Source organism: Echinops telfairi, unplaced genomic scaffold, assembly GCF_000313985.2.
Source record: "Echinops telfairi isolate 266 unplaced genomic scaffold, ASM31398v2 ScPeMD7_70;HRSCAF=299, whole genome shotgun sequence".
NCBI lineage: Eukaryota > Metazoa > Chordata > Mammalia > Afrosoricida > Tenrecidae > Echinops > Echinops telfairi.
In genome coordinates this window covers 24,784,702-24,802,628 of record NW_022103968.1, presented here as the reverse complement: position 1 = coordinate 24,802,628, position 17,927 = coordinate 24,784,702, and the positions used below count along the sequence as shown (strand labels likewise).

At 44.0% G+C, this 17,927-nt stretch overlaps 1 protein-coding gene and 1 pseudogene across 1 annotated transcript; both read left to right on the top strand.

Annotated features, from left to right (window-relative positions):
- Window positions 1-4,324: 4,324 nt before the first annotated feature.
- Window positions 4,325-9,727, top strand: SFR1 (SWI5 dependent homologous recombination repair protein 1). The gene is made up of 4 exons (XM_004701291.2): window positions 4,325-4,404; window positions 5,206-5,323; window positions 6,114-6,530; window positions 7,979-9,727. The coding sequence occupies exons 2-4, from the start codon at window positions 5,228-5,230 to the stop codon at window positions 8,168-8,170; spliced, it is 705 nt and encodes a 234-aa protein (XP_004701348.1). The 5' UTR covers window positions 4,325-4,404; window positions 5,206-5,227; the 3' UTR covers window positions 8,171-9,727.
- Window positions 8,076-13,366, top strand: LOC123521807 (annotated as a pseudogene).
- The last annotated feature ends 4,561 nt before the right edge of the window (window positions 13,367-17,927 follow it).

The following is a 17,927-nucleotide window of genomic DNA, read 5'->3' as shown; positions in this document are numbered from 1 at the left end:
TCCACTCTCTTCCTCCCCATTCATTTGCTCCCAGGTGCTCTGATCAGACAAGTCCCTCTCCCCTAGCTGCAGCTTCAGTGTGTCCTCTAAAGTAAATTCTTCTGTGGGGAGGGGCAGTTGTCCAAGTAGCTGGTATGGGGGCCGAGCCCTCAGGCCCCTCCACTGGCTCCCCACTCCATGCCAGCAGGCTGCATTCCCATCCCAGAACACTGGATTTAAGTCTGGTCCCTCTTACCCTGTGGAGACACAAACAATACCCTCCCCTGGGGTGGGTCAGTTTTTTTTTTCCCCCTTTCCTACCCCCCCCCTTTTTAGTTGGCTATCATATGTACCCCTGGATTTGGTCTGGCCCCCGTGAATCACTCTATTCTTCTCCGAGGGAACACACCCAATAATAACAGTGAATCACAGCCGTTTTGTGCTCTTTAATGGATTTGACAAAATGCCAGAGCTCACGGAATAAAAGGAACTTGAAGTAAAGGAAGCTCTTTGGACTCTGGCTTAGTACATTATTCTGAATATTGGGACCAATAAACATTTTAGTTGCCTGATACAGGAAGGTTTTTTTATAAATCAAATTAAAACCATTGATCACCATGCTCATATTTTAAGTAACCATCTTATTCAGTGAGGCAATTTCTCAGGCATAGCGTATAGCTAAGTCAGGGGCACTTCCAACTTAGAGTTTAAAATGAAATCCTCTTTTGCTTATCTTGGCTAACAGATATTACAGAGCTTACCAAAAAAGCTGGCATTGCTACTAAGACACTGTTACTCTTCACCTGTCTCTAGAAGAGAAGCAAGTACACATGGAATTCTGTGTAAGATCTCAGGCAATATAGAAAAGGAATAGACACCATTAGTCTATTACACCCAAAGGGAAATTTATAAAACGAAAGAACTCTAAAACACCACTTAACAAGGGACACTTATATAAGAAGCAACTTGAATTTGCAGTGAAAGAAAGCTGTGAAGAGTTTTCTTTCAACTTCCATGCAAATGTTCCAAGGACTATTGATAGCCAAGTTAAAGAATTTAAAAGATTTTCATGTGAGTGCTAGAAGACTATCAATTTCAGTTTTTAAACATTCTATAATGCCACTTTCCTAGTTTATATTAAATATATAATCATTATATTATAAAAATTATAATCATTATAAAAAACTTAATCACTTGGATTTTGTATACATTCTCACCCAAGTGGGATTGAATCCTACTTTTAAAAGTATATTTCATATCTGTATTAAAAGATGCATCTAACGATGTAACCAAAATTTCCATTGATGCAGAAAAGTCAATGAATTATATGAGATTTAGGGAACCCTGGGATTATATTAAGACTAAAAACAATGAACTGAAATCCAAACAGTAAAACATATACACCAAAAAACTTTCTGAAATAAAAGTTTGTTTTGTGGCTTGAAAGTATCATATATATGTGTGTAGAAAGAGAGAAGAGGGGAGACAGAGAGAGGATGGGGCAGGGGACAGAAAAAAAACTATTCATTACTTTATTTTTCCTATTAAAAATAAAAGAAACCCCCACCAAAAAAAAAAACCTCATAAAGATTTTTAGGTCTATGTCATCCTTCCACCAACAATAATCATAGACAGGAACGGAAGAAGCATTCACCACTCCCTGATGAATAATAAAGTGGCCAACAGTAGCCTCGGGTATTGAAGAGATTTAACCACACAGATGTGCACACAGAGAGTGTGGCTTAGCTTCATATTAATTATAATTATCCTTGAATTCTATTGCTCAAATTGCTCTCTCTAATGTAGGATAAGAAGTCTTTGCCTTTGGACTCAGTGCAATAGTTGTTTTATTCCCCTCAATCTGAAAAGTTTTATATGAAATGTCGATGTCCCATCTCAGAAGCACCAAATTCCACAGGCCAATCGACTTCTGTCACCTAAAGATACAGGTATGCTTGCGAGACTTTCCTTAAAGGTTCCATGAAAACAACAGGCACAGATTTCAGAGCCTTTGCACTTTCAACCTTAAGGTTGAAAAGTGGGCTTCCATATTGGTATAGGAAAGGAATCAGTAAAATACCAACTCATGTACCAGGAGAGCATTTATTCCTAACAATTCAGGAAAGTCAGGAGATGTGGGTCAATCTGTGCCCATTTCTGAAAGACAGGTTCCTCTGGGTACTTGTTCTGAAATTCTTTCAGAATGTGGCCAAAGCCATTCCATTTTAATAAGCCAGTTCACATAATACTAAGCAAGCCAGAACATTTCAAGACAAGACGTTTTCATTTATGCAACCAGTAAAAACAGAGCTCCAAGCTGAAAGTGTCATGATAAAAGGAATTGGGAGCAGCTGACTTTAGGGAAGCACAAAAACAACCCACCCTTACGCCTCAAGGCATCAGAGAATATGCAGCGTCTGCATTGTGCTCTTAGTGTTGAGACAAATCATTCTGCTTTTTTCAGTCAGATTAACTGATGCCAATGGATGAGTAATGGCAGAAATAAATGTATAGAATGAGACCTGTGGCTTGAGGAGATGAATAATGCCTGTATCACAAAGTCATGAGTTATGTCTTCTTCTGTGTAAATTCCTTTTACGTATACTATGAGCAACACATCTAGGGATACTAGAATATGTATTATTCCTTGTATGCGAGAGTCAAATGTTTTCTGCTAATCATAGTTTAAACTATGAGGGAGTGTATAGACCTGGATCTTCCAAAAAGGATTGGTGGCCTTTTTTGGGGGTGGGGGACTAGGGTGTGTGTGTAGGGGAAGAAGATAAATCAAGGGATGAAAGGATTATGTGATAAATCCCCTTGAATTCATTTGGGAGTAGCATATCTGCATACATAAAATAACTATGGAGGAGTTCTTTGAAATGGATTCAAATGGATACAAGGGCTAGAAATGGAATGCTGTCCTTGAACTCTTGTCCAATCCTTCCGTCGTTAAGTTAGGTTCTTTAAGCCCATTTTATGGATGAGGGAATTGAGACACGAGATGCTATGCTAAAAAGTTCGTAAAGTGATAGAACCAGGATTCGAACCTAGACAATTTAATTCCAACACCTATGCCCTTCACCACTGCATTGTCTTGGTGCTGTATATCTGACTGCTCAGGACGCGGTGACTTCCTTCTGGACTCTGGCTACTTCTGAGCATTGCCATTACTTTGGAATTTATGCTATAAATAGCAATCTTAGAATGTGACATTTTTTTCTTAGAAACACCCCACCACCACCACCACCAATATACCAGGAAGCAAGTATTCAAGAGCTCAGACGTTTGTAAAGAGACCATGCCAACGTTTAAAGTAGACATTCACTAGGGCTAAGAGCATCGCTCCCTTACAATTCCCAACTGGCAGGTGACTCAGTCAGACATCACTCCAGACTTCCCTAAACCCAGTGCTCCACCCAATTCAGTAACCGCTGTTGCTGCTGGCAACAGGACACCACAGCACAGGAAGTGGAGATGCTATTTTAGACTGAATGAGAACAGGAACACAAAACTCACAGCCAGGGGGTTTTGACTCAGAGCGACCCTAGGAGGCCCGATATTCCGCAATGGCCACAGAGGACATTTGCCTCATATACCTACATTCCCAAGTACCTTGTTCTGATTCCTGTATTGAACCCCACGAAATTATGTGAGGCGACCCTTCTCTCGGTTTCCCAGTCCTATGACAGTACAGCCGCGTTTGCGTCATCAATTAAGGCTAGAAATGGGGCTCTTGGATAAAATGCGAATTATGAAATTATCCAAGGTCTCTGCCTTAGGGCAGTTTATGGACTTAAATTTTATTAAATTTAACGTAGAGTCAACAGCGGCCTCTCAAGGAAGAGGAAAGGCTTTTGCTGTGAAAAAGAACGGAGTGAAAACCTCGAAATGAAGCATTGCCTTCAGGTTTGATGGACGGTTCCGTCAAGCCAAGTGCCACAACGAGGCAGGGCGGCCCACAGCGCGCGCGCAGGCCGCTGCTCTCGGATACTGGGGAGGAGCCAAGCAGACCGCGTCAGTCAATCCGACCAATCACGCATCTCTCCCGCCTCTCCCGCGGCCCCGCCTTATGATGCCCCGCCCCCTGAGGATGGGGCTCTCGGTCGCGCGCCCAGATAAGCCCGCCCCTTTCGAGCCCAGGGTGAAGCGGAGCTCCGCGCGCGTGGCGATCCGTCCAATCGTGAGTCTCTCCCGCCTCCTGCGCAGCCCCGCCCCTGCGTGGCGGGCGCTTTACGTCGCAACAGCGCGCGCTTCCGGCACGCTCGGTGCCTGGCGGAGGCAGGTACCGTGCTTAGCGGCTAATGGGCTGCAAGATGAACTTATTAATTGGGGTCTCGTGTGAAGTCGATTTGAATTCTCTTCCGGCGGCCGTCGGGGGATCTTTCAGCTTCACTTCGAGACTGGGGTCCCTCGAGGGCTAGGGTGGGTTTCCTGTCATGATGGGATAAGCCCCAATCGAGTGGATGTCTTGTGCTTGAGGAAACTAATCAACCCTCCTTTTAGGGACTCTTTGCTACTTAAACTGGAACTACGCGGGCTTGCGGGGAACCCCTTCTCCTTGTCCTGTATGGTCACCGAGTTCTGGCAGTGTGCTTATGCGCCAGCCTTGGAGGGGCGCCGAATGCGGCCACCCACGTAGCTTGCAAGGGTCAGAGTGGTGTGTGTCAAGTGTGAGGGTGCGTTTTGGGTCGAGGATTTGGTTTCGTTTTCTTCAATATGAAGCTGGCATAACCAAACTAAGGAGATTTTGATAGTCCAAATTCATTATCGTCACCCTATCCCCACACCCCGCTGTGGCCATCTTTGAAGAGAGAAAAACAAGTAGTCCTCTTTAAGTGAGACACTAACCGGGTGTGCATAGGAAAGTTCAAGGAAAATTAGTGTTGTAGAAAGAGCAAGAACCAATCACTCTAAAAAACAAACTTTGCGCCATCAAGTCGATTCTGACTCATAGCGACCCTGTAGGATGGAGTAAACTGCCCCTGCGGGTTTCCTAGACTGCCACTGTTTACAGTACTGGGTGGTTTCGAACTGCTGATCTTGCAATTAGTCGCTCAACCCCAGGGTTATTTGAACTAATCACAGTGAAGTGAAATTTGAGGAAATTGCTGGCTTACTTGTGGACGTTAATGTACATCAACCCCTAAATTCTTTCATAAAAAATGGGGGACTACAGAGAGGGATGACTTAATCTGATAATCATTTTGTGATTCTGTTTCTTAGAATTCAAGGCTTCACGCTCAAGATGGAAAGGCCGTCAGACCCAGCGTTGACGTCACCCACCACGCCACAGGCTTGTGAGATCCCGCCATCTCCCCATACTCATAGCTCAGGAAAGCAAGTATGAAAATCATAGTTCTTCCAGCTGGATCCAATCCGTGTTCCTAAGGGTGGTGGCAGTGATGGTCTTAAGTCTATTGAAGATGGTTAATTAACATAATATGTTGCCTTCCAAAGAAAATATATTAAATACGGAACAGTTTTAGCTATTTATTCTGAGATTAACATTTGACCTCACCCTCCTATTTGTTTCTTCTTGAATCAGTCATTTTCCTCACAGGTTATATTAACAGCTCTTCCAGGTAGGGGAAGTTTGGATATGTGCAGTGTTGCCCTTAGAAGGTTGTTGGTGGCAGGGTCTAGGCATTTTCCTTTGTCACTTGGAAGCACCTAGAATGCTGCCCAACACATGTCCGTGACTACTAGGAGAAGGCTCCCAACCTTTTAAAAGGATATTGATCTTGCTAAAGTGAAAAAGAAATTATACCAAGGGAGCCTCTGGGATTATAAGCTTTTTTGTAATGGGTTCTTACATGGCAACAGGAAGCTGTTTAGTGGTGTCTATTAAATGAGGAGCCCTGCTGGCAATGATGAGTAAGCACGTCAGTGTTCAAACCCACCAGTCATAATGTAGGAGAACAAAAAAAAACGACCTACTGCTTCTGTAAAGCTTTACAGCCTTGAAAATCCTATAGGCAGTTCTACTCTGTTGTATAGGGTTGCCCTGTAGGGTGGAAACTGGACGGCACCCGGCCACCACCGAAGAACTATCAACAACCGCCATAGAAATGCAAAGCCTTTATGTCTAGTTAACTTTTTTAACACCAAGAACGTTTTTTGTGCCTTTTCAGCCTATGAGTGCAACACTGAGGGAACGATTAAGAAAAACAAGATCATCGTTTCATTCCTGTTACAGCACCGTGGTCAAACGTCTTAAAGTTGAGGATGAAGAAAGAGATGAGAGTTTCTCAGACAAGTCCATCTCTTCAACAGATGAAAACTGTTTGGGATTTCAAGAAAGTGTGAAGCACAGAGGCCGTGAGTTTGAAGAAAGTACATACTTGAACAGTGCCATCCAGGACATCAGTGCACGTGATGCTACGCCACTTGATGGTGGGCCAAGCAGTGCTCGCCAAAATACTTCTGTCCACGAGAACCTTCCCTCCCCAGGAGGGGGACGGGAAGAAAGAGCAATGTTGGTAAAGCAGATTCAGGAGAAAGAAGACTTTCTTCGGAGGCTAAAACTAGTCAAAATGTATAGATCGAAGGTGAGAGGAACTTCAGAACCATTGTGTAAAATTTGTTCGTTGTTAGATTACAGGAAGATAATTTTCTGTTCTCAACAACAGAAAACCTTATATTTAGCATATAAAGCCTTAAGCCAAGTCTCTAGAAATCTGGTTTCGATTAATGTTAGCGCAGAGATTTAGAGAAGAAGACGCCTAGAAGGACCAGATACATCCTTTCCAAAATCCCAGCTAAAGCTGACCACTTGGCTTTTATTTCATAATCAGCTGGAGCTTTTATCTCTGGTTTCCAGCCAATAGAAATACTAGAAATGTAACTATTAGTGTAGGCCTCAAGGAGACAGAAGTGACAGTTAATAGTGAGTGAAAAAGCTAAAAGTGGCCCATCCAATACAATAAATATTTTTAGTAACCATCACGTGTCTCCCTCAAATAATGAAAATTCCAGGCATCCTGTGGGAGAAAACAGATTTGTGTGAGATTTTACATTTCAGTTCGGGTAAGTTGAATTAGAGCTGGCAGACTAGGAAGGAAATGACTGCCGTCTGGGTAACTCACATCTATGCCAGAGCTCGTTTCCCCCAGCACTGTGGAGCAAATGGTGCGCTAGCGTATCTCATTTGCTCTCGGATGTTAGGCTTTTTCTAAATAAGACTACTTGAGCGTTTTAAGATTTTGAATGTTGAAAATACTTTAAATTTTGGATGCTACTTTGTTTTAAAGTACAGCTGTAATATTGAAAAGATTTTTCAAAAGCCTAGATTATTGCTTCGCAACAAAGCTTTTGCCCAGTGAATGATCTGGGATAAGGATGGCTCAGAATTTGAACCATAGAACTCAACCCTTTGAATTATAATTTTATTTAGCACAGTGATTCTCAACCTTCTTAATGCCATGACCCCTTAATACAGTTCCTCATGTTAAGGTGACCCCAACCATAAAATTATTTTCGTTGCTACTTCATAACTGTAATTTTGCTACTGTTATGAATCGTGATGTGTTTTCCAATGGTCTTAGGTGACCCCTGTGAAAGGGTGGTTTGACTCCCAAAGGGGTCTCGACCCACAGGTTGAGAACCGCTGATTTAGTACATTTCACTTTTCTGTGGGTAAACATCATGTTCGTGCTCAGATGTGTTAGTCATTAAATATACACACATACCAAAACTGATTGAACTTTTATGTGCAAAGAGCATGACTACCCAGTTACTGACATACAGTCATATATACCTAAGTCTATATCTATAAAGAGCCCTGATGCTGCTGTGGGTTAGGCGTTGGGCTGTTAGCTGCAAGGTCAGTGGTTCAAACCCACCAGCTGCTCTGTGGGAGACAGATGAGGCTGTCTGCTGTTATAAAGATCTACACTCTTGGAAGTCCTACTACATAGCGTCGCTATGAGTCAGAATCGTCTCGGTGGATGTGGGTTTGGCTTTGATATCTATTTTTTCCCCCATTTGTCTGTTTCAGAATGACCTGTCTCAGATACAGTTGCTGATAAAGAAGTGGAGAAGCTGTAGCCAGCTGGTGCTTTATGAGTTGCAGTCAGCTATGTCTGAGGAGAACAAGAAACTAAGCCTGACGGAGTTGATAGACCACTATGGGTTAGATGATCAATTGCTACACTACAACAGAAACGAAGAAGAATTTATAGGTATTTAATTCATAGTTTTTCTGTGACAGTGACAACCTAAAGAAGGTGCTTTCTAACTTTTAAAGGGACAGTATATACCATTGGGGTACTCTGTTACATAAGTATAAACTAAGTTCTAATATTTCATATTTTGAAATTTAATATTTGTATAAATTTGCCAAAGAAAACGACATTTAAAGAAATGTGATCAAAACACCATTAATTATGTTTAAAAAATAAGTTGGACAATTTCTGGAATCCCTTTTTATAGTTGCTTATTATGGCAAAAATATTTAATTTCAAATGTTAATAAATGGTCTAGTTGGTAGCTGTCTAAGCCAGTGCTTCCCAAAGTGAGTGGTACTTCCCCCTGGGGGTAATGCTAGAATGGTTCAGGCCCTGGATCATGAGCTATAGTACTGGAATGTTTATTGCCAGGGGTACAATGAGTAATTTAAAAAACTTTTTCTGAAAAGGAGGTAGTTAGGTCAAATAAATTTAGGAACTTAATGATCTAACCCTAAACAGGTCTTAAAATGCTGTTCTGAAAATGCCTACCTCTTTTCCTCAGTTCATGACCCTTGATAGATGCATTTCTCCATACTCCATCTGGATGCAGATAATCCAGCTCATATGTCCCAAATTATATTCTTCCCTGCCTCTTTTTGAAGTCGTTTCTCGTATCCATTTCATATAGTGTGATGACCATCTGTTGCTTATAAGAAGGACTGATCATTTCCCACATCAAAGCTTCATGGCATTCAAACTTCCTGCATCTACTTTCCCAGCGTTATCTGTGAAACAGATTACCCGGAGAGTGTCTACCCAGTTCACAGCGATGCCCCTTCAGACACGCCCCATCCACAGGCTTGAGTTTCTGACTGCCAGGTTGTACAATATTAACTTTTAGCCCAGCTGAGAGTTTGGGAAAGAAAGCCCGTGTTTTTGTGGATGAAATTTATATGTAAACCTGGGGCAGCAAAGTTGTTGAACTTAAGGATAATACGTGCATTTACAGAAAAGGCAGAGAGGATGGAGGTTAAATTAATCTTTCCAGGGTTCCTCCTTTTGGGTTCTTTTAAAAACAAAAAATGTACTAAAGGTGGATCGGTGGGTACTTTTGAAGAAAAGTACTTCCCTACAAGTTGGTAAATAGCCAGCACCCTGAGGCCTTCCCCACCCTTTCTACCGAGCCCCTCCTCCCTGATCTAATAGCCCCTATCACACAAGAGGGACCTCGGGACCCTGTTCTCATGTCCGTTCTAAGAGTGTCTGTGATGGTTAGTTTCATGTGTCCAATTAGTGCTCTAGTACTATATCTAATACTACTATCCAGCACGAATGTAGGTATTGCTGTGAAGGCATTTTGTACGTGTGGTTAACATGTCCAGTCAGTGGATTTTGAGTAAAGGGATGACCCTTGATTGTGTGGGTGCTTTAAAGGGTAAAAACAGCTTCTCTGAAAGGAAGAAATGATGCTTCAAGGCTGCAGCCCTGTCTGCCTGGGTTCCCAGCCTGCTGGCCGCCTCCACAGATGCTTGACTTGCCAGTCCCCACAAGCAGATGGGCCAGTTCCTTAAAATAATTCTCCCTCTCTCTGTCTCCCATTTTTCTGCAGAATCCGGACTGTCCTTACCCACATGCTTTCCTCCCCATCTTTGCCGTCTAGACACCACCATTGCCACTGGTTTCTCCCGTGAACTTGAGAGGTCAAGCCCAGCCTTCCCGGGGCCTGCCTCCTAGGGAGTATATCATTTTAGTGCCAATCTGTCAGCCTCCATCACAGCCCGTTTCTCTGCCACAGGGTCTTGATTTGGCAGGGGAGGCAGTGCCCCTGGTGGTGATGTTGGCATCCTGGTAGACAATGCGTGGCACTGGACTAGTAGTCCTCAGAGGCTGCCTTCTGGAGGGGGACTGGTGCATCCTGGAGTCTCCCTCACATGGCGACTGTGGGAACTACAGCGTAGGTGGAACTGATGGAGGTTGGTAATGAGGATTCCAATGAGGCTGCTCCCACTAGCTGCTCAAAACTCCCAGGGGTAGGTCTTCCCTGGCCTGCAGGGCAGGTGTGAGTCAGTGAGTTTAACTTTTGTGTTTTAATGAGATACATCTATTTAAAAACTACTGAATACTATATTTTTATTAATAAGCATGAGGATGGCACTTAGACTTTGTACTGGTGTAAAAAGTATATTAATTTGGGGATTATAATGATCAACACCCCCATTTTAAAGAGCTAGAAAAAAAGTCTATAGCAGTGTTCCCAAATGGGCCATTGCACCCCCTGGGGGATGCTGGAATGATGTGCGTGTGTTTGTATCTGTGTGTGTGTGTGTGAAAACATACACTATTCTGGGGTATGCGCAATAGTACAGGTTATTAATTGTGGGGGTGCTGAGTAATTTTTTTTTTCTAAAAAGGGAATAGTAGGTCAAATAAATTTGAGGACCTGTGGTTGGTAGTGTTGCTACGAGTTGAAATTAGCACCATAGCAATAGGTGGTAGTGTTTTTTAAAAATAAAAATATGAAAGTAATCACTGCCAGTTTGGCAGAAGATGAGAGAAGTCAGTACAATGCACTGTGTCAAGTGAAGAGGTGGAGTGTGAACTGTGCCTTTCCAAAGCCCTGCCAACTCCCAAAGCCACACGGTCCTTCTTCTGATGAAAGGAGTCGTACTTCAAATGGGATGTATCTTGGGGCAAGAGGCTCCTGCTAATCCCTACTCCATCCAGATCTCAACAGCGTTCAAGTGGGAAGGACTTCCCACCTCACCCAGGTGGCTACAAAGAAATAGAAATCACGCAGACTTACCCTTTATTAAAACCTGGGAACCTGCAGAGCGTTACCAAGTGAAATTTGTGGCAGTGATATTAGCAAATGGAGTCTCCAAGCAGCTAATGTAGGAGATAAAGGAATTTCTATCACCGAGAAAAGAAAACCAAAAACAACAAAAACAAACTGGCTACACCTGTGATTTACTTAAACCTACAGAACTGACTTTTACAAGGTTGGTGGTTCAAACCCACCAGCTGCTCTGCAGGAGACCAATGAAGCTGTATGTGCCTTTAAAGAATTACATTATCAGAAACTATATGGGGTTGCTATGAGTGAATCAACTTGATGGCAGTGAGTGAGCTATAGACTCTTAGGCCATAACGTTGAGCCCATTTACAATATATATAAATCAGAAACATTCTAATTCCTAGTGACCCTGACCCTAGCTCAGAGTAGAACTGTTCCCTGGAGCTTCCTAGAGTGTAAATGTTTGAAGGAGCACACAGCCTCATCTTTATCCTGCTGAGTTGGACCACGGACTCTGGTTAGCTGTCAAAAGCTGTACCCACACTATGCCAACAATTCTTCTCATGGGTATATACACAAAAGGGTTGAAAATGTACCCCAATGTTCACAGTAGCACTCTGTCATAGCTAAAGGTTGGAAGCCACCCAAATGTCCATCAGCTGATGAATGGATAAACTGAATGTGGTATGTCCATGCAGTGGACGGGATTCGGCTATGAAAAGAAGTGAGGAGCTGATAAGTGCTATAACAGATTGACATTGACAACGTTGCACTCCACAGAATCTAGACAATATATATGAAAGGTGCAAATTGATGGGGAGGCCGCACTTCCTGGCTGGCCTGGTGCTGGGGGCCCGGCCAGACTGTGAAGTGCCCCCAGGCCTTAGGGGCATGCCTCCACACCAGTGAGGAGGAGTTCAAGGCCTTTTGGAGGCCGATCCTGGCATGGATGAGAATCAGGATAATGCTCCCGAAACACTCGAGCGGTTTGCATTAATCCAGGCAGCGTATGATGTTTTGCGTGACACTCAGGAAAGATCCTGGCATGACACTCAAAGAGAGGCCCTGCTCAGAGGTGACTGTGATGACAGGTACCTAGACGAACAGCTGAGATTTGCTGTGCTATTTCCGCTGTGACTCCGGCTATGGAGAGGATGAGAAGGGTTTCTTCGAGGTGCAGCATAATGTTTTTGAAATGATTGCAAAGGAAGAGCTAGAATTGGTGATAGGAAGTAAGTCGTGGAGGATCCTGCCAACCTTTGGACACTCAGAGTGACTATGACACCGTGGGCCATTCTTTCTAGCTAACTGGCAGAACAGCTGCACACAGAACTTCCTGTGGAAAGAGGAGTGTGACACAGCTTCAAACCACTGGGAGGTGCGAGCCGTGGAAAAGGGAAACAAGATTCTTGACAAAGCAAAGGAAGAGAGGAATGAACTGGTCCAACAGTTGGCAGCTGCTTTCCTGCAGAAACGAGATAAAAGTGCAGGCTTGCTGGAAACTGGTGGAAGCACCGAACGCAGAGAAGGCGAGGAAAGAAGGCAAAGAGATGCGAAAGCAGCCAAGCTGCAGAGCCTTACGCAGGGCAGAACTGGGGTCGGTGGCCAGTCTGGAGAAGGAGCTCCGGGAGATGGACGCACGCTACGGAAAGGGGTTTGGAGATGGATCGGAGGAAGATGACATGGAGGAGCTTGAGAGCCGCGATATGGACAGGAGGGTAAGGAGGACAGGGATGAAGATGAAGATGCTGATCTTATCGATGACCTTTGCTGCCCAGTAGGTGACAAATCATTCAAGACAGAGAAGGCTCTGAGGAGTCTGGAAAAGTAATCAAAGCACTGAGAAATGGTTGCCTCCCTAAAACAGCAATTGGAAGAGGAGGAAGAACAGTTTTCAGGACCTCAAACGGATGAAAATACAGAACTGGCAGTGCCAATTCTGAGGAAGAAGTGGAAGATTCCCCCAAACAAAAAACTTTCTAAAAAAAATAGAAGAAAAAGAAACAGAAGCCAGCACAGAGTTGTGATGACAATTTGAATGAAAATGTAACTGGAGAGTAAAGGTTAATCCAGAAGATACCAGTTTAAACCAGGACAGTGCCAAAGATTTGGGAGACAGTCCCCTTGCGCCCTCCCCCACAAAATCAGTGTCATGAAGACCACTGAATAGTGTGACAATCCAAAATATACTAAAAATGTTCTGAAAGCCAAAGATATGCCCCCAAACAAAACCTGTCAGAGTACCTGTTGAGCAAGAAAAACTGAATGATGTTCTAATCAGCTGTTCAATTTGCCATGATAAATTTCCATCCCAGAATAAACTCTTTGAACATCTAAAGGCCAAGGGTCATTGTGATAGGTAGGTAGGTTTATTGCGCCAACCTGGCCAATAGGAACATGTGGGATTAATAAAGGTCACAGCTTGGAGGGCAAAGAGATAAATGGCTTAGCAAGGCCTACCCCTCTTTCTCTCATACTCTCCAGTGAATGGACCAGCGTGTAGCCCCTTTAGCTAGTTCTTTGCCTCAACTTGTGAGTTACATTACCTGTGGGACAGGCCAAGCCATGGATCATGTCACTAGAGCTTGAGTTTTCTTAGAGACCCACTTCACCATGCTGCTGGTGTATTCATCGCTTGAGTTTAAGGCTGTCAGATCCTGGCTTAACGTTGCTTGAGTTAGATATCCCATCTGGGCCTGATTAGCTAAGCTCCTGGGCTGCTGACTGTTAGTGACCCGCCCTGCTTTGTGCTGCCTGTGGCTGGACTGCCTGCATTGTTCTAGGGAAGACTCAGCTGTCTGCTTCCTTGACCTTGGACCTAGCAGCCCTTGTGAGTGGAAGGACGTCCTGTATATTAACTGTTACATGGAAGTGAGTTGAACTGAGCTCTCTGTATTGCTGTGTGGGCCGATTAGCCATTGTATTCCTTTATGCTGTATAAATAAATATATATATATATATATATATTCATATATTCATAAGTGTCCAGGTTTTGTTTTTCTAGAGATCCCTGCCTAACATAATTGATACCACGAGTGGTTCTAGAGAAACAAGATCATAAATATGGGCTTCTCAAATTGCCTCTCCAGCCTGATTAGGCTTAACAGCACTGATAGTACTATCTTTACTCCTAAAGGCATGGATAAGTCTGCCACTCTTACTAGAGTGGGTGGTGTTAATCCATGGTCTGAAGTAGCAAAGCTAATATCCACAGTGTCATCACCAATAGATGGAGTGCTGGTGAGAGGAGAGGCTCTGGGTGATTGTGTTTGATATTTTCCAGCAGTTTTGTCAGGATGAGACATATAGGGGAGTTGGTTGGGTGGTCCTCCTTACAAGAGAAAATGTGATCTAGGAAAGGGATAATCTCAGAACCTCATAAGCAGGTCTCAAGTGCCGAATAACAGACCTAAAAACTTCTGCATGTGCTAGAAAGGAGAATCTTCTCTCCTCTAGTAATAGAGCTGGCAGTGCTGAAAACCAAATCCAGGGTCTCATCTTACCAGTAGCTGAATTACAGCATCAGCTGAATTGCAGGTCTAGAACAGTGTCTGATAATAGAGTAAGGGCATTATTCGGAAAGAATTGGGACCCTGAAACATGGGATGAGAACATACGTGCTGATGATCCAGAAGAGGAGGATTTTGAGCACCTAGAGTTGATTGAGTCACCCCACTCAATAAATCCACCCCTCCCACCTGAGGGGATCAATCCACTATCAGTAAAACAGCTCACACTTGAGCAGATTAACCAAACTGTTCAAGCTGCAATGCCGGATGGGGCTGCATCTGTAGCATGGCCTGGGGTCAGTGCCTTACAAGACATTGCTGAGAGCCCTCAGGAAACACCCCACCAACCATTATTTCCTCTAGAAGTCCCAGAAAGTTCCCAAAGGTGAGGTTCAGATGATGACTCAGGAAGAAGTGAGAATTTTCCAATACATACAAGCAGAAGTCTGGGGAATATCGCTGGGAATGATTACTAAGGGTGTGGGATACTGGTGCAAGGAATGTAACATTAGACCAGTCTGAGTTTCTTGATATGGAGCCCCTAAGTACAGATTCTACCTTCAATGTCTCTGCACGAGAGGTTAGAGAGGATCTAATTGCTTATTTGGTTGGTTCACTGAAGCATGGGCTGCCAGATGGCCTAGAGTAGCCCAATTTGAGGTGTCTGTGAAGAAGGCATCCAAAAGCTTGATACACTGTAAAAGAAGGCATCCAAAAGCTTAGGGAAATAGGGATGCTGGACTGGATCTATCAGAATAATCCCATAGACCCCCAAAAAGTGACACGAGGACATACCTTTCACCACAACCATAAGGAACACGTTTGTGAAGTGGCCCCAACATCTCTGAAGACTCCTGTGATTGCTATTCTATGTACACCAGAACTAACAGTGGGAACTTCCCTGAGTGAACTCTGACATTTGCCTACAATGGGGCTGATGGGGCCCAGTGGTGGTAGAGGACGGGTGTCAGCACTGAATCAACAGAGACAGGTGGACATGGTTATCTTAATGGACAGCAAGGTTTCTGTAGTAATCAAAACAACCTGTCTCGTGAACTTATGGCATTGGCTACTTAACCACAGTATCCCTAGGAGTGAAATACATGGGGAACCTACTAAATATTTACATGATCTATATAGGCAGAAAAGTGCTAGAGCAAGAACAGCAGAATAGAGAGTCATGACCACTCAGTTAATTCCCAGACCTGAGCCAGTTTATAGACCACAGCCTCTTGAATGAGCAGAAGGCCAGGACCCTTTGAAGAAGGACCCTGCTACATCACCAAAGGTTTATATTGTTAGTCTTCATTCTAGCCTTCCCCAAAGAGACCTGTGGCCTTTCACAAGAATAACTGTTCATTGGGGGAAAGGAAATAAAAATTTTTTTCGGGGACTACTAGAAACTGGATCTGAACTGACACTAATTCCAGGATACCCAAAATGTTTAGAAGGCTCGCCAGTCCGAGCGGGGGCATATGGAGGTCAAGTTATTGATGGAATTTTAGCTCAGGTATGCCTCACTGTGGGTCCAGTGAACCCCCGAACCCCTCTTGCCATTATTTTCCCAGTTCCAGAATGCATAATTGGAATAGGCATACGTAGTAACTGGCAGAACCCTCATATTGGATCCCTGAAATGTGGAATAAGGGCTATTATGGTAGGAAAGGCCAAGTGGACACCGTTAGTACTGGCATTGCCTAGGAAATAGTAAACCAAAAACAGTACTGCATTCCTGGAGGGATTGCAAAGATTAGTGCCACCATCAAAGATTTGAAGGATGCAGGGATGGTGATTCTTATCACATCCCCGTTTAACTCACCTATTTGGCCTGCAAAAACAAACAGATGGATCCTGGAGAATGACAGTGGATTATTGTAAACTTAACCAGGTGGTGACTCCAATTGCAGCCGCCATTCCAGATGTGATTTTACTGCTTGAGCAAATGAATACTTCTCCTGGTACTTGATATGCAGCTATGGATCTGGCCAATGCCTTCTCAATACCAGTCTTGAAGGACCACAGAAGTTTGTCTTCAGCTGGCAGGGGCAACAATACACTTTCACAACCTTCCCCCAGGGGTACATCAACCCTTCCGGCCTATGCCATGATTTAGTCCGAAGGGAACTTGATCACCTGTCTTTTCTGTAAAATGCCCCACTAGTCCATTAAATTGATAGCATTATGCTGATTGGACCCACTAAGGAGGATGTATCAAAGAATAGATTCATTGGTACAGCATCTGCATGCAAGAGGTTGAGAAATTAACCCAATGAAGATTCAGGCACCCTCCACCTTAGTAAAATTTCTAGGGGTCCAGTGGTGTGGGGCATGTTGAGACATTCCTACTAGGGTGAAGAATAAGCTATTGCATCTGCCTCCCCCCAACAACTAAACAGGAGGCACCACGCCTAATGGGCCTCTTTGGATTTTGGAGGCAATATTTGGGTGTTCTACTTTGACGTATTTATCAAGTGACATGAAAGGCCTCCAATTTTGAGTGGGGCCAAGAACAAGAAAAGGTTCTTCAACAGGTTCCGGCTGCCATGCAAGCTGCTTTGCCACTGGGACCATATGATCCAGCTGACCCAATGGTGCTAGCGGTGTCAGTTGTAGATAGAGATGCAGTGTGGAGTCTTTGGCAGGCCCCAATTGGTGAATCACAATAGACCTTTGGGATTTTGGAGCAAAGTCCTTCCATCCTCTGCAGACAACTAACTCCCCTTTTGTAAAAGAGCTGTTAGCCTGCTACTGGGCCTTAGGGGAGACTGAATGCCTTACCATGGGCCACCACGTCACCATGAGGCCTGAGCTTCCTATCATGAACTGGGTATTGTCTGACCCAGAGTCATAAAGTTGGACGTGCACAGCAACACTCCATTGTTAAATGGAAGTGGTATATATGAGATCGGGTCAAAGCAGGACTGAAGGGACAAGTAAGTTGCATGAAGAAGTGGCCCTGATGCTCATAGTCTCCAATCCTGTCACAGTACCTCCCTTCTCCCACTCTACACCTATGGCCTCCAAGGGAGTTCCATATGATGACTGAGGAACAGAAACTCCATGCTTGGTTTACAGATGGCTCTGCATGATATGCAGGTGCCACTTGTAAGTGGACAGCAGCAGCACTACAGTGAAGCACAGTAGTGAAGGGAAATTCTCCCAATGGGCAGAACTTCTAGCACTGCACCTGGCCATTCAGTTTGCATGGAAGGAGAAATGGCCAGATGTGAGATTGTATACTGATTCATGGGCTGTGGTTAATGGCTTGGCTGGATGGTCAGGGAATTGGAAGGAACATGATTGGAAAATTGGTGACAAGGCGGTGTGGGGAAAGGTATGTGGATAGACCTCTCTGAATGGGCCAAGAAAGTAAAGGTAATTGTATCTCACATGAACGCTCACCAAAGGATTACCTCTGAAGAGGAGGACTCTAGTAATCAAGTGGATAAGATGACGCGCTGTGGAGACTGGTCC

Excerpts from the sequence above, each read along its gene's own strand:
- SFR1 (XM_004701291.2), top strand. The coding sequence starts at position 5,228 with ATGGAAAGGCCGTCAGACCCAGCGTTGACGTCACCCACCACGCCACAG. Across the intron at positions 5,324-6,113 it reads CTCATAGCTCAGGAAAGCAA|CCTATGAGTGCAACACTGAG; the intron begins GTATGAAAATCA and ends GTGCCTTTTCAG. Across the intron at positions 6,531-7,978 it reads TCAAAATGTATAGATCGAAG|AATGACCTGTCTCAGATACA; the intron begins GTGAGAGGAACT and ends TGTCTGTTTCAG.